Consider the following 16,217-nt stretch of genomic DNA (forward strand, 5'->3'; position numbering starts at 1 on the left):
GCGTAGCAAAACGTAGCCCCTCATACAAGTGCCTTGAAATTGGCAGGGTTGTCTAAAATTGACATTTGCTTGGTGTGTGCAACGTGTTTCTTCATCGCATTTATTTCCTGAACATCTAATTTTTTGTGTCAGCTACCGACAGGAACTATGGTTACAATTCAACATGGCAGCGCCCGCTTTATTCGAACTGCAACGCCCACCGCACTGACAGCAACAAATAAATGGTCAAATGAGCCATCGATTTGTTTGATCTTACTCTGAGGATGAAGCATCAGGTACATTTTGTCGTTATTAGTGAGATATGCTGCTTGTGTAGCCATATCTGATAAGCCTAACGCGCCGATGCCAGTGCTGTGCCGCCAGGCGAAAAACACTGCATCGCCAAATATCAGACATGCGACCTCGCACAGCGTTCCGCGCGTGTCAGATGCTCTTTCGGTGAAACAAAAAAAGATAGACAAGAAACATTGCAGCGAGAGACTAGAAGGAACACGTTGAAAGTGAAGCAGTCATACCAGAGCCACGAACAGCGTCAGAGAGCCACAAAGGGAAGGTATCTGCTGGCACGAGCGTCTACCGATCTTCCGTAGAGCCACAAATCATATAGTTAAGACGCCAAACTTCCTGAAGTGGAAGAGTAATAGCCAGTTTGACAGTATTACTTATTTTTGAAAGTTCATAAACCACCTACGTTACATGCAATGAGCGTGGAAGGACAATTCAATGAGCCGACACAGCGCGGATAAATACATGTAGAGAGGCTGATCGCCTTTCTTATTGGCAGGGGGCCCTGCAGCCTTCACAGTGCTGAAGGGAACTTCTGAAACAGAGTATAGTTGCAATATCTTCGAGATCTCAATATATGCAGGTTCGACTCTATACAAGTAAAACCTTAGCCATATTCTGCCTTGCATTCCTTATTTTTCAGCCATGTTTTTACCAACTAGCATAACAAGAAGTACTCTGGGTATGTTTACATAATAGCGTGCCCTGGTCTTATAGGTATGGCACTGTGAATCACATGCCTAGAGCATTTTCACGGTTCGCAAAGATAAGCCCTGTCAACTAAACTGAAATAACAACAAGTGAACAATCCAACAAAGCCTAGCACACAAGCTGTGTGCTAAACAGAGCTACCAAAGACGAGCCCAAGTAAAGTCCCTGCTACCTCAAGTTCTGGAATTTTACGAGCAAAAAATGCAAACCAGTTTCAAAGCTTGCAGTGGAAGGACTTTAATTGAAACAAGCAATAAACAATCTACATTACAGTCTGAAATAACTTTGGTAGGTCGGAGAGGCCCCAAACAGATGATAGAAGCAACTGGAGATCGCCTCCACAATTAAAGTAGAATGTAGATTTAGTCCCACTCACGAGCTACCGTATATACTCGTGTAAGGGCCGCACTTTTTTTTCGAAAATTTTGCTAGGTGCGGCCCTTACACGAATCAGGCCGATTTAGTACAGGCAGTACAGGCCAAAGGTCTGTACTGTTTATGCAACAGTAGCAGAGTGCAAGAGTCACAAATGACATGCCAGAAATGTTTTTATTCGGATTCCATTTCGCTGTCCTCGTTCTCGGAGGAGCTCGCCTCGGCGTCCGCGTCTTCCCAGAGACGGTCATCTTCGGTGCCGTTCATGGAGTTCGAAATTCCCGTTACCTTGAAGCTTTTAGCAACTACTTCTACTGACATGGCACGCCACGCATTCAAAATCCATTCACACACCTGTTGGAGCGACGCCCGCTTCAGCCGTCCTGTAGGGGTCTTCTCGTGGACGCCTCCAGCCATCCATTCAGAGTAACATCGGCGAAATTCCACTTTGAATGGTCTGTTGACGCATACGTCGAGCGGCTGCAGCACACTCGTCAGGCCACCGGGAATGACGGCCAAGTCCGTACGAGTTGCGGCAACTCGGTTCTTGACGCGGTCGGTCAAGTGGCCCCTAAAGCTGTCCAAAACAAGGAGGGCTTTCCGTTGTAACAGCCCTCCAGGTCTGTTTGCCCAGACGGTCTTAATCCAGTCAACGACCAGTTCCTCGGACATCCAGCCCTTCTCTTGCGCACGTACGACGATTCCCTGAGGGAACTTCTCTTTTGGGAGAGTCTTCCTTTTAAATACGACGTACGGCGGAAGCCTCCTGCCGTCTGCCGTGATGCACAACATCACAGTGCACCTTTGGCGTTCTGCACCAGTCGTGCGCACAGACACACTTTTCGCACCTTTTAAATCCACTGTGGTGCTTTCCGGTGCATCGAACCACACAGGTGTCTGGTCCGCATTCCCAATTTGGGACAGGTCGTATTCATGCTCCCTCCTGAGAGCATTCACGAAGCGATGAAACTTAATGACGTGGTCTTCGTACTCGCGCGGCAGTTTTTGGCAAATCGTCGTTCGGCGCCGAATAGAAAGCTGGTTACGGTTCATAAACCGCGTAGCCCAGCCCCGACTTGCCTTGAATTGTGCCGGGGGTATTTCCATGTGGCGAGCGATGCTGAGGGCTTTGACGCGTATCATGTCAGTCGATACGGCGTAGCCGTCCCTTCGTGTGTCGACGACGTAGTTGACGAGCTCGCTTTCGAGTTGCGGGTACTTGCACTTTTTCCCGCGAAACGCCTTTCGGCTCCTGTTAGTAGCGGCGAGGGCATCTTTCTGATTCATCCAGTAACGCACGCGCTTCTCATCGACGTCGTACTTTCGTCCAGCTTCCCGCTTCCCGTGCTCCTCGGCATAGTCAATCACTTGCAGCTTAAATGCTGCAGTGAATGATCTCAGATGCCGGCCCATCGTCCGTCACGTGCGCTGGCTTCTGCAGGGTTCACTACAACCAACAAAGTGACACCGACGACACCGATCTGAAGTCGCGCTGCCAACGTATCGACACGATGCAAGGAACCATGCCAACAAAGAGGCCGCACAAGGCAAATATGGCGGCGCGCTGTCAACAGCGTGGTCGGCGCGTCGGCGGAAGTAGAATAAAAGCGGAAAAGCGTGCAGCGCCATCTGGCTGTAAATGAACTAACTACACTTTTCTGGCGGGACATTTTGAACTTTTGTTTTTTTTTTTTTCGAAATATCCGCTTTCAAAGTTGGGGTGCGGCCCTTACACGAGGGCGGCCCTTACACGAGTATATACGGTAGATAGCACAGCGATTGACATGTCGGTGTAGGGTGCAAGTCTATGTTCATCTGCCTTCAAGAAAAAAAAAATATAAAGCTGCCTCAGTGCTTTTATGTTATACTGTATTTTCATGTATGCTGCATTTCTGGTACTACATTCAGTGACAAGTTCCATCTCGGCCGTGGCATCCCCTTGTCGAAACGGGGATGCCATGGTAGAGATTGAACTTGTCACCGAATCTAGCAGCAGAAATACAGTACACCCACTAAGCGTGGCCTCTGCTAGAGCCGCGCTTTTCATTGTAGAACTGCGATTCTAACACCATGTCAAGCTTTACTGCAAGTGTAGCAAACCTCATCCGGCATGGGAAAGGTTTGAGACAGCTGCAAGCCTGGACAGCCAGCTTGCAAAACTGTTGCAAAGCCTAAGCTGGCTTGACCAGTATTTTAAAATAATCGGGAAATGTAAAATTTTAAAGAAGCATGCAATGTGGCAAAAGATTCACAAAAGGTAGAAAGAATTGCATCAGCCTATTTACAGCACAAACCTGTGAAATCTGAATGATTACTTCAGAAATTGCAACCTTTTAGCTTTTTCAGCTAAGAGTAGACTGCTTCACACATGTTCGGGTGCACGGAGGCGGTGCTGAATTCAAAAACCCGATCTCTATTCGACATCAAGATGATTGATTGATATGTAGGGTTTAACGTCCCAAAACCACAATATGATTATGAGAAACACCGTAGTGGAGGGCTCCGGAAATTTCGACCACCTGGGGTTCTTTAACGTGCACCCAAATCCGAGTACACGGGCCTACAACATTTCCGCCTCTATCGGAAATGACATCAAGATGAGCTCGCAATACAACTTCTGTTCAAGAGCACTTTGAACATTCTTTTTTTTTCAGTCAGTACCAATTACACATTGTTGAAACACTGCCTGTCAATTTGCTGCAACTTCCAGTTCTGAAAAAAAGATGTTGCTCCTAACATAATAAACTGATTAATGTTTCGAAACCTACATGTTGCACTAGAAAGATTAAATACTTGAAGTTCACGTTGACAAATGCTATGCATAAGTCTAAATATAACTAAGTCTAAATATAACATAACTCTAAACATTTCATTTTAAAGAGACACTAAAGAGAAGCGACAGTTTGGTTTATATTGACAAACTGCACTCAAAGAAGTCTAATGCCATATGTTTCACTAACCTAAGTTCATTATTAGTGGAGAAAATCAAGATTGTATTATTTTTTAATTTGGCAGGTGATGTCAGAAATTTTCAAGTGTGTTTTTCGTAATTTCAAGACATGGGCTAGATAAGTATTCTGAAACTTTGTATGCTAGGTCTATAGCACTCGCAAATGACAATGTGCTTCATTTTTACCTATTAGAAGCTACGCAGGACCCAGTAGAAACCTTCGAGATCTACAACGCCCCGGTCTGGTGCATGAATTTCGTTGCGGCATCTCTACCCATATTTTCTTTTCGAGAGTTGTCTCACTTACCAAGCGTCGTGTCGCAGCAAGAGTGGCGTTTTTGAGACTGTAAAATTCGTACTTCTTTAATATGCGAAAAATTGCTTTTCTCTATAGTGTCCATTTATTTACATTCCCAAAAAAGGGGGCCTCCCCTAAGAAAAGGCTCTAGGTCTGGGACACCTTGGTTTGAGAAAGTGCGCATTCGTTTTTGAAGGTGAGTGCTACAGATCGAGTGCATAGCAATTTATTTTCGTTTCATTAAGGTACATTTATGAGCCACTCACCTGGCGAAGCCTCTCTTTACCGGACCCCTTTTTACGAGAAGTAGGCGAAGCTGTTGGCAGGGGCCCTGCGGGGGTCCCAAAAAAGCTCCTGGGCTGGCCCACAGCATGGACTTCGCTTAATTGGGTACTGGTGGTCTTGGATGCAGGGCTGACTGTATTGCTCGCATGTGCCTGCAGCAACAAGCAGGTCAATGAGGCGCATGCGTTACTTTTAACCTGATCAGAGCTGAAAAGGCGTTTAACATCTGAAGCAAGCCATAGGACAGTGCCATTTTAACTTGGGTAAAAGGTGCTGCCTGTGTGCAGTATACATTACCTAAATTGCATGCGAACAAAACCACTCAAATCTCATCATAACGAAATTGCATCTTACACGAAAACTAAGTTTGCTATATCTGAAAGTTCGTTAAGAAATTCATTTCTAACAGTATGTCTATCACAAGACAATTTTTATTTACTTCGTCATAAGAGATATTTTGTTACATCTGGGTGTACAGTAAACACTCGTTAACTCGAACTCGCATATCTCGAAATCTCGGTCAAGTCAAAACCTCTTTTCGCCAGCCCACCATAGGCCCCATGTATTTGCCCCCTCTTGAAAGGTTTTTGCAGGGGACAGCATATATCTCCAAATCTTGACCCGGAGGGAAGAAGGCAAAGACCACTCCCAACAGGAAACGAGGGCGTTGTGCAAACGCTTAGCTCTTACTATACGTGCTAAACGCGGTCGTGAAGGGTGAATTTGAAATTCCCGCTGTCGCAGCTGTTTGCTATCCGCCTTCTCAAGCAACTATGCGAATGATCAAGTGCGTGCACCTGTGCACGCCTCCTGCACAGTGTGCAGCGTGCCGTCAGCACGTAAGCTAGCCTTTGCATGTTCGAGGTAGTTGTCTGTGTTCCCAGCAATCTGCGCGAGACGAATATTCAGTGCGTGGTCTGTGCAACGAATGCTTCCAAATATCAACCAAGATCTGCCCCTCAAAGCAGTACAAATCGCTAACGTTGGAGAGAAAAGTCGCTTTAATCAAGGAAGTGGAAAAAGCATGTCGAAGCAAGTCGTGCATCGCCAAAGAATTCGGCACCCCCTTGTCAATCCTCTCGACAGTGCTTAAAAACAAGCAAACGGTTTTGGAAGGCTTTGAGCAAAGCTTCTAACGAGGCGGACGTCCCCGTTACCAGTAAGCTGTCGGATGCAGATATCGTTGAGATGGCCTTGAACAATGCAGATGACCACGCAGAAGAGGAAGAGCCCCGAGAAGTGACTACGACGACAGAAACGCGTAACATACTACACTTGCTCTGCAACAAGGCCGAATGCAGTGGTGGCGACCAACGGCTCATACGATGAGTTCAGCAACTGTAAATTGCCTTTCTCGGACTGAGTAAGAATGCGGAACAGATGAGAATTACACGGTTTTTTGGTCCTCGGTGAGGAATTCTTTTTTTTTACGAATTCTTGTGCCTTTATTACAGTAGCTCTCTCGTGCAGTGGGGCTTTTCCCAACAACACTGGCTTTTCTTTTGCAGTGACCTGGGCAAATATTTTCGACGTTTTGCTTAAGTAGAAATATTGCTTATCTCGAAATTTTCCCTGGATTTCACGGCTTCGAGTTAAGGAATTACTGTAGTAACCTCACTGGAGTGTCATGCACATACATTTTACTGTACGTACAATTAACTGCCTTTAACTGTATGTAAATTTAACTGCATTTTTGACTAATGTACAGTTCCTAATATTGTCACAGGTGCATCTGTATTTTCCTGCTCTAGTCAAATTCCTTCACAAAATCAACACATGCACACTATGGTGGTGTAGTGACGATTATGCTCGTATGTTAACTCTGAGGTCGCGGGACCGAATACCAGCGGTATTGGCCGCACTTTCAATTAATGCAAACATGTGCGAGGCTCCAGTATTTGGCTTTAGGAGCACATTAAAGAACCTGGTCAAAATTTTCAAAGCCCCCACTACGTTCACATTTGAAAATTTTGTTGAAGCGCACTAAAAACGGACGGACAGAAGAGGCTGACAAGTACAGCGTTCTGTGCGTCCGTACTTCAGTGCACTTCAACAAAATTTTCAATTATGAACGTAATCCAACTGGCCCAACTTGCCCCCACTACACTGTTCTTCATAATCATAACGTCGTTTTGGGACGTTAGAGTGCAGGTATTCTTATATTAGTAAAGTATATATTTTTCAACCGCTTATGGCGACATATCACACCGAAATATTCTGGAACCTTTCATTGCTTATGCTGTTCCAATGTATGCAAGCAACAAGAGTTCAGCAATTATATATACATTATCGAACATTCCAGGGATAACACTGCAATAGTTGACCATGCATGCATAGAAGAAATGTTCCATCGATAATAAGATTACGAACAAAAACTGACAACTATGCTTGACTATCGTTTCATTGCACAGGTTGTCTCATTTTCTGGACACAGGTTTTAAAATATGCAGTTCCATCTGCACCAGTTTGAGTATTTCCTTCATCACCGACGCAAGCACGTGACAACATCAATTTTAAATTCAGAAACTGCAATTTGGACCAACAATTCCTGCGAACGTGCAAATTTTAAACTGGGTTTGGCTCAGCTACGCAGTTACGGTAAGCCCTCGTTATTGGCCAGGTCATCGGGGCAGGTGGTGAATTCCATTAAGCGGCTAAAAGCACTAAAGAAATCAGTCTCGACATGCACTCAGGCAATCTGGTTTTTCCATTGCGCAAGCTGTAAGCCACCATGCTTAACAGTGGCAGCAAAAAAATGCCAATATTCCGATGGCCACACGCGTCTGACTCAACAGGCCAGGTCTGACTGCTACAAAACTGTTACAATAATGGAATGCACGTTTTTTTTTTCTCTGATATCACGACACATAAATCGGTACACTCGATTAGCACAATTAAACAAGGGTTCAATGATAAATTTTTCATTTCCACGTGCCGTACTACAAACGGAGTCTAGAAAAACTTCGGTCTGAAGTGCCAAGATGAGGGGTGTTGCTACAAGTTGGATAAAGTACATAATTTTAATAAGAATCATATGCACACCTAATTTGAAGTGTAATCTGCCACTGAGAAATTCTTGTTGCCTTGTTTAACAGGATTATTGGGGTGGCAGCAATTAAGACCTAGAGACAAAGCATCTAATTTTTTTGCACTCATTAACACATGAGTCATGCATTCATTCGTAGCCTACGATTTGCCCAAGAGTACCTCCGTAGAAGGTGTTACAACAAAAATAACTAGGCTTGTGCGAATAGTGAATTTTAGGTTCGAAGCGAATAGTGATTTTGGTCGAATTATTTCGAATCAAATAGACTATACGATGTATAAAGAAAATGGGCATATTTAGCATGACCTAACTGTCCTGCACAATTTTTTAAAAATATAAATAAGGCCTCTATGCAAAAGTGCTTTGTTTTCTTTCCCGTTCAAATGAAGTCAAGAGAACTTAGAGAAGTAGCAGGATTTGACTTTCAGTAGGATGCAAGTGATAACCTGTAAAATACTTAACATTATTCATTACAGTTAGAATCTATAAGTCAACCAAGCAAGCTTTTAAGCTTAAAAAAAATGCCCAATCGATTTGAGGATCATGTGTTCATTTAAAGGGTTTTTCAACAACTTTTCAAGTAGCCATGGAATGGATTCACTAAAGAAGCTTATTGCCTCGCGAATTAACCGCTGCAAAAACTTCTAGAGCCTGTCCAGTATGAACGGAGTTTAGTCATTTCCCACATGCTACAACTTCATTCTCTTTTCTTGTCTCGACAAAAGCACTTGAAGCAAAGCAGCGAGAGATGGCATAGGGAAAGAAAATATGTCGGGTGTGTGTCGTGACCTTGTGCATTCTTTTTCTTTTCTGTGAATACGTGGCTACCCACGGCGGCCCCAATAACAACCATGCTCAAATCAGCCAATGGCTGGTACAATGGCTGTGACGAGCGATTTTTGACATAGTGGCGTCATTTGCTGAAAGAAGAGAGCAATTTTTATCCGATTGAGAATTTGTGAATTCCAGGTCGCGTGCTGCGCAATAATATTAAGCTCACATGTTCTCGGTTGCCTCGACTACCGATTAGCAGCGTCAGCTGGCCATGCTTAACCAGTGTTGCAGGGCCCCTGTAAACTTAGACTTCGCGGCAAAGCTAAATTCCCCTAGCAAAGCGATTTCACGGCCTAACACCACTACATTGCAGTGAAACTACCATTACAAGCGGTTACAAGGGGACAAATATAGATCTATTCGTTCATATTGTCGCGACATGAAAATAATAGGATACAGGACGGTGCGACCAAAAGAAACGAGGTCTGTATTAACAGATCAAAAAGCAGCCACTTCGACGTCGTCTTCCTTGGAGCAACCGTGGGTGCTGTCTACGCTCATCACTTCGTAGTCCTCCGTCTTCTTGCCCGGCCTTTAGCCGTGACATTAGCCTCTCAGTCAAGAAAGCATCGTCCCAATGCTTTATGATCAAAGTGGTTTGTACTCATTGGAAACACACGAGTTCTTTCAAAGAAATAAGGTTTAATCCGAACAACGTGCACAACTTCTGGAGCACACCTTCGACGCCTTAAGGATTAGTGCGCAGTATCAGAAACAACCTCATAATTAATGTCACTGAGACGTCGTAGAACTTTATAGGGCCCAAAGTACCGTCATAACATTCTTTTCCGAGAGGCCACGGTGCCGAATAGGAGTCCACATCCAAACTTTCTCTCTTGGCTTGTATGAGACTAGACGGTGACGAAGGTTGTACCATCTTGAATCGTAGTCCTGCTGGCTAGTAATACGTAGGCGTGCAAGTTGTCTGGCTTCTTCGGCGAGTTAGGTGATATAATCAGCATCAGTCTCAACCTTTTTGCACTCGTGCGGCAGCATAGCATCCAGCATAATGGTGACTTCACGACCATGAAGAAGGCGAAATGGCGTTCTTGTTTATTGATAAGCCGTGTTATAGGCGAACGTGACATGCGGCCAGATCTCGTCCCAGTTTTTATGCTCGACATCGGCGTACATGCAGAGCATACCCGCAAGTGTCTTGTTGAGACGCTCCGTAAGACCATTTGCTTGCGAATGATACGCTGTTGTTTGCCGGTGGGATGTGCCACTAAGTCTTAAAACCGTCCGTAATGGTTTGGCTGCGAATACAGTTCCCTTGTCAGTTATTACCACTGAAAGAGGGCCATGCCTCAGCACCACATTCTCAACGAAAAATTGGGCTGCTTCACTTGCCGTGCCCCTTTCCAGAGGCTTGGTTTCGGCGTAACGAGTGAGGTAGTCGGTGGCTACTATAATCCATCTGCGACCTGCCGATGAGGCGGGAAATGGGCCCAAAAGATCCATTTCGACTTGAGTGAATGGAGTAACAGGCACGTCAATAGGATGGAGGAGGCCTGCTGGTTTTACGGGTGGGACTTTTCTGTGCTGGCAATCAAGGAACGTCCGAACATAGTGTTGAACGGTCACCGTCAGTCTTGGCCAATAGTATTTCTGCCTCACTCAGCACAGCGCACGCGTGTAACCCAAGTGGCCGGAGGTTGGTTCATCGTGGCATGCTTGTAATACTTCACTCCTTAGAGATGTTGGCACGACGAGTAAGTAGCCGTTTTCGTGTGACGTGAAGTTCATTTTATACAGGACGTCGTTGCGCAAGCAAAACGACGAAAGCCCTCTCGCAAACAGTCTAGGTACAGCTGAAGCGTGACCTTCCAAAAAACGAAATACGGGTCCTAGTTCCGGGTCGGCTCGTTGCAGCTGTGCGATAGTAGCAGTGTTTACAACCCGACAAAGACTGTATCGTCATCATCTGCTGTTGCAGGTTCGTATGCCGCACGAGAAAAGCAATCGGCGTCTGAGTGTCGCTTCCCCAATCTGTAGACCACCGTCATGTCAACTTCTTGAAGCTTCAGGCTCCAGCGCGCAAACCGTCCTAAAGGGTCCTTTAAATTTGTCAGCCAGCAGAGGGAGTGATGGCCGCTGACAACATTAAAAGGACGGCCATACAGATATGGGTGGAATTTCATAACGGCCCACACAACCGCAAGTCACTCTTTTCTGTGGTGGAATAGTTTTCTTCCGCAAGTGAAAAAGTTCTGCTCGCGTAAGCAATTACTTGTTCAGGGCCATCCTGCCACTGCACGAGTACAGCTCCCAAGCCGACATTGCTAGCGTCGGTGTGCACTGTTGTCGGGGCGTCATCATCAGAGTGTGCGAGGACTGGTGGCTTCTGAAGGTGTTGCCGCAGCTCGTCGAACGATTTTTGCTGTTCTTCATTCCATACGAATGCGATGTCTTCTCTGGTAAGGCAGGTCAACGGCAAGGCGAATACTTCAAAACATTCTATATTTAAATTCGAATCGAAGTGAATTCAAATACTCTACTATTCATTCGAATATTCGAACCATTTGAAAATTTACACAAGCCTAAAATTAACGTTTCATTTACACCAAGGAGAACTGCTTTGCAAGGAAATGATAGATTTATGTGCATTGTTCCCATAATATAGTAGCACACAGTCCGAGTATTAAAGCCCACTGAACAAAGAAAGGTTAATGATCAATACAAAACTCAAGATACAGATTTTATTAGAATGCAGCAGAGTGGACAATAAAAAGATGCTACAAATAAAATGAGTATACTGTAGTTCTAAGCAGAGAAAATTTAATGCACCACAAATATCAGAGTATTGAACAGTATAAAGAAAAACCCCCGCTAGTTCATTCAAATGTATTGTGCGGGATAAAAAAAGCACTCTCAAACAATCATCATATTGGACACCCATTTGCTTTGTAGGATCACAGACATCACACATTAACTAACTTGCCATAAAAAGAACCCCTCAATAACCTGGGTTTCTCTGTAGGTTAGCAGCTTGTGCACATTCACATACTGCAACACTCCCCCAGTAGCAACTTCTCTCAACCAATCTAAACAAGAATTCTGGAATGCCACTGTAATTATACTGCCTGAGAGAGTTTTTTTACACACTCATTGAAAGTTAAAACAAACTAAAGAGTTTCCCTTAGGAAAAACTTTGACTTCATGAATAGAGAAACGAACTAAGTCCTCATGTCGACACTGCCAACTAGCAGATGCAGACATGAGAAACCTCATAAAGCAAAGCCAACTGGTAGTACCTGAACAGAAGCTGTTAGTGCAAACTGCGTTTACTTACGTGACCTAGCCTGTCTTTTTCAGAGTCTTCCAGGCAATGAGGTGAGCCATTCGGCAGTGGCCATGCTGAAGCGACGTACAAATTAACTGGCTCGTTTGCCAGGCGACCACGATGTGCGAGGCTGTGCTGGCAGTCGGCCGTCTTTGAAGCAGAGCTGGAGGCAGCAGCACCTTGGGGAGCCTGCAGCGATTGAGAGGGCATGGCATGTCCATAATGTTCAGGAACGTGCCCTCAGAAGGTGGTGAATCAGTTCAGAACTGAGGATGTCTGGTCTAACCCGGAGTGGCTATACACTCGTTATAGCAGTCCTTGATGACAATGCGCTTAAATCAGCTAGAAGTGCATCTGTGCATAGAATATTAATCTATACGATTATGAGGGGTGTCGTAGTGGAAGGCTCCGCAAATTTCGACCACCTATATTTCTTTAAACTGCACCTAAATCGAAGTACACAAGCCTTAAACAATTTCGCCTCCATCAGAAATGCAGCGGCCGCGGCCAGGCTACGATCCCGCCACGTTCGGGTCAGCAGTCAAGCTTGTACCTACAAAAGCCCACAGAAATTTCTTAAATTTGTTTGCGATTTTATGATTTACAGCCAATGTTAGGGACACATATGTTCCTTTTCTAGTAGCAACAACTGTGGCGTAAAATGAGAAGCAAAGCCAAGGCCAATGAGGAAACTATGCAAAGAGAGACTCATCATGCTATCTCTCTTGTTCTACTTGTGAATAGGAAGCTCTACTGTCCTTGAAGCCTTTTTTCCACACTACAGAATATTTACGATGGCCAATTATGAACTTAGCACCAATAAAGACTTAAACAAATTTAATGTATTAAGCTTCTCAGACTGCAGTGAAAGTGCGCACAAGTCGCAAGGTTGTCTCGGTGGCTCGTCGATGTAGAGTGTTTGATTTGCTCTCAACTTGCAAAGTTTACTCTCAACTTGCAAAGCTGCTAGTAAACTACATTAATACATCACATATAATTGGCGTCATGAGAGGCAAGCCTAATGGAGGAACATGCTAATATCGGTGCTACGAGAAATCCTCAGGTTGAACATTTATTAAACTTGACTTCAAGAATTTTGTCCCCAATCACAGCCGAGTACAAAGATTTTTTCCACGGTCAAAAGGAAAAAATTATTGTGCAGCGTTGCATCACAAAGAAAAATACCACAGAGAGAAAGAAGTAAGTATTTACAAGAAATCATTATTTGTCAACATTTTAAGTGTAGAAGCAACACATACTAAACAAATCCATCTCGCATTGCCATTACTAAAGGTTTGTCGCATGACAAACATGTTCTAGCAGACTATATGAAGATCACCAGCCACCGCGAGTATTTAAACCATCTCAAGCAGGACTTTTCAATTAAACCAAGGCTCAGGTGGCAGAGTACAGAAGTTCCTCTGTTGAAAGTTCGTCAAAACATTTCAACCAGAAAGGATAAGATTGTGACCTACCACTTGCAGCATGAAGCTACGATGACCACCACCAGAAAAATAAAAGTTTGAAGTGTAAAAAAGTGGCAAAGCTACCGCTAAGTCATGCAAGGCCTGAAACAGTGAATCTGGCTGGTTCTTAAGTTTGATCTGCTTCCTTGTAGGTAGTTGCAAGGCTATGTGTTGTTGGCTGCTTCTCCACGAAGAGAGGCTTGAGCGAGTTAAACCACAGTGAGTCACAGACACAAAACGGATGCCCTAGCTCCAGGGACAGAAACTCTCACTGAAATACAGTGTTCGCACCTCCCATAAATCTATGGGCATGTCGTCGTTCGCTCAGGGCTTCCGTCACTTCGGGGGGGAGTGTGAGATGTTTCCACACAGTGGCCGCTGCCTTTCCAGTTCCCTAGTTATTCTCTCGTATGCACCGCTGAAGCGCTCCGCACAGATGCTTCAGCAAAGTTGAAACCTGCCTCCACGGTATTTATCTTTAGGCGAGTCAATGGTTAACGAGGAGGATAGCTTTTTGTGCCGTCCAAAGCTTTTATGGCAGGCTTAAGCAGCTTTGGTGTTAAGAAAATTCATTTTAGCCTAAAATGAGCCTCTTCCGGCCTTGTGAGCTTCCGCAGAACCCATTTACCGTGGAGGCAGTAATGTTGCGCATCTCAAGATGCATTTAAGAATGCTAATAGTTAAGAAGAAAGTACACAGAAAGTATACACAGAACAATGTGCAACAAAGCAACATATAAGCAAAGATAGACGAGCCACAGAAAATCAGTCCATTTAGGGACATATCTTGGCAAGACAGAAAGTTGAGCCAGTTGGTTGGGAATTATCGTGAACTTGGTTTATAGTGAAACATCAGAAACACAGACACAAGGAAGGAGCAAAAGACAGAAAAAAAAAGAAAATACAGGACGGCACTGGTATGAGCTCGTTAGTGCAAAATGCTGCCTTTCTTTCGCGATAGATTGATTGATATGTCGGGTTTAACATCCGAAAACCACCATGTGATTATGAGACGGCATAGTGGAGGGCTCCGGAGTCTCTTTCTCTTTTGCCTGCCTGCTTCCTTGTGTCTGTGTTTCTGGTGTCGCACTGTAAACCAAGTACACGTTGAATGGGAACATATCTATTTCATGTTTACGTAATGGTCATTACCAATTCTTCGTATCGTACCATATTTCCTAAAGCAAATTTTGTTCCGCTCTCACATTCGGTGCCCTAATGTGGTGGATGCTTTGCATACTACTGTCGAATGAGTAACACAGTTGAAATCGTATACTGATTTAATTTCTGATGTGTTAGAAAAACGAAAACAAAGAGATCCGCTATTATGCAAACATTTCGCCATGAGGTCCAACCGGCGATGCTTGCCACAACCAAGCAAGAAAAGTTGGAATTTTCAAGCAGCTCACCTGGTGTGTCCTTGGCATCACTGGCAGATCAAGTCGCGACCAAGGTAAGCTGCAAGCCCGAAATGGTCCGAGTACAGCCAGGTCACTGCACCAACAGACACCAAGAAAACAAGCACCAATGAGCACAGGCAAGGTTACTAAGTACAGCGGCCGAGTGAGCTACGAGATTGTCGAGGTCGCTCCTTCGAGCTCGACAGGGACTCAGTGCCAGAGAGCACTTTGTAGAGCACTCTCTGCAAAGTACGAAGTGATCTAGCCTAACTAGTCCCTCTCTCCGCTCTGGAGAGCCGAGTACGTACAGCAAAGACGGGCTTTGCCGTACGTACTCGGCTTTGGCCGGCAAAGATAATTTTGTGGGGCATTATACTCCAAACAATGTCTAATGAGAGCGGTTTCGCGCGCAGAAAAACGCTTGCCAATTGGTGAAAAAGCACCGCAGGTCACTGGATCGAATGCCGGCTGCGGCGGCTGCATTGCCGATGGAGGCGGAAATGCTTTAGGCCCGTGTGCTCAGATTTGGGCGCACGTTAAAGCCCAGGTGGTCAAAATTTCCGGAGCTCTCCACTACGGCGTCTCTTATAATCATATGGTGGTTTTGGGAGAACAAACCCCACATATCAATCAATCAATTAATCAATTGGTGAAAAAACAATGAACTAAAAGAGAAAAGAAAGCTGACAAACCTTACACCGTAGCCGCTGCAAAGTGGTCGCTCACTGCTCGCCACAGAACACACTACCACTTGTGCTCGCTTTTTGGTTTCATTGGCCCAAGGAGCAACGCAACAACGGAATCGAATGCTGAAGCACCTAAACGAGAATGAGGAGTTTGTGGGCTACCAAGTCACTTCTGAGGCACCGAGGTAACTCCCGTGGAAGCCAGCGGCTGATTCATATTTTGTTCAAACAGCGATACTTCCGGCGACCACACTTCTGTTTTTGCAGCGCGCGCGCTGTGGCCCACGACTCCACGAGGTTCAGGTGTCGCCCTCTATAATTGTTTACCGTGACGTTATATTGGCGCTAGCTGTCATCTTCAAAACCAAAACTTCTCTTAGTTTTAAAAAAAGTGACATTGTGTATGTGCCTACAATATCAATATTTTTATAATAGAAAATGCATACTTCAACAGTTGTACTTTCTCTTCTAATTTTTTTTTCGATGAAACAGCGTTTTTTGTCATAGAGTTTTATACAATGATACCTAAGAGGAATCTGGCGCTGCAATCGTGTACCCTCAGAGCACGGAGAAAGGAAAGGAACCTTTCCTTCCTGCGT

The 16,217-nt window shown here is 44.8% G+C and overlaps 1 protein-coding gene across 4 annotated transcripts in view; it reads right to left on the reverse strand.

The window, feature by feature from the left end:
- LOC142784710 (uncharacterized) overlaps positions 1-15,870 on the reverse strand; it is a 109,663-nt gene extending 93,793 nt beyond the window's left edge. Inside the window, exons 1-4 of one of the 4 annotated variants that reach the window (XM_075883214.1) lie at positions 15,625-15,870; positions 14,942-15,026; positions 12,077-12,256; positions 4,886-5,056 (exon numbers count right to left, since the gene is read on the reverse strand). In XM_075883214.1, the coding sequence (XP_075739329.1) occupies positions 4,886-5,056; positions 12,077-12,256; positions 14,942-14,959 (369 nt within the window). In that variant the 5' untranslated portion in view covers positions 14,960-15,026; positions 15,625-15,870. Of the gene's footprint in view, positions 1-1,725; positions 2,930-4,885; positions 5,057-12,076; positions 12,257-14,941; positions 15,027-15,624 lie in introns of those variants that run through there. The other 3 variants (XM_075883211.1, XM_075883213.1, XM_075883212.1) reach the window with 3 other exon arrangements.
- Between the last annotated feature and the right edge of the window lie 347 nt (positions 15,871-16,217).

The sequence above is a fragment of the Rhipicephalus microplus genome, unplaced genomic scaffold (genome assembly GCF_043290135.1).
Source record: "Rhipicephalus microplus isolate Deutch F79 unplaced genomic scaffold, USDA_Rmic scaffold_15, whole genome shotgun sequence".
Taxonomy (NCBI): domain Eukaryota; kingdom Metazoa; phylum Arthropoda; class Arachnida; order Ixodida; family Ixodidae; genus Rhipicephalus; species Rhipicephalus microplus.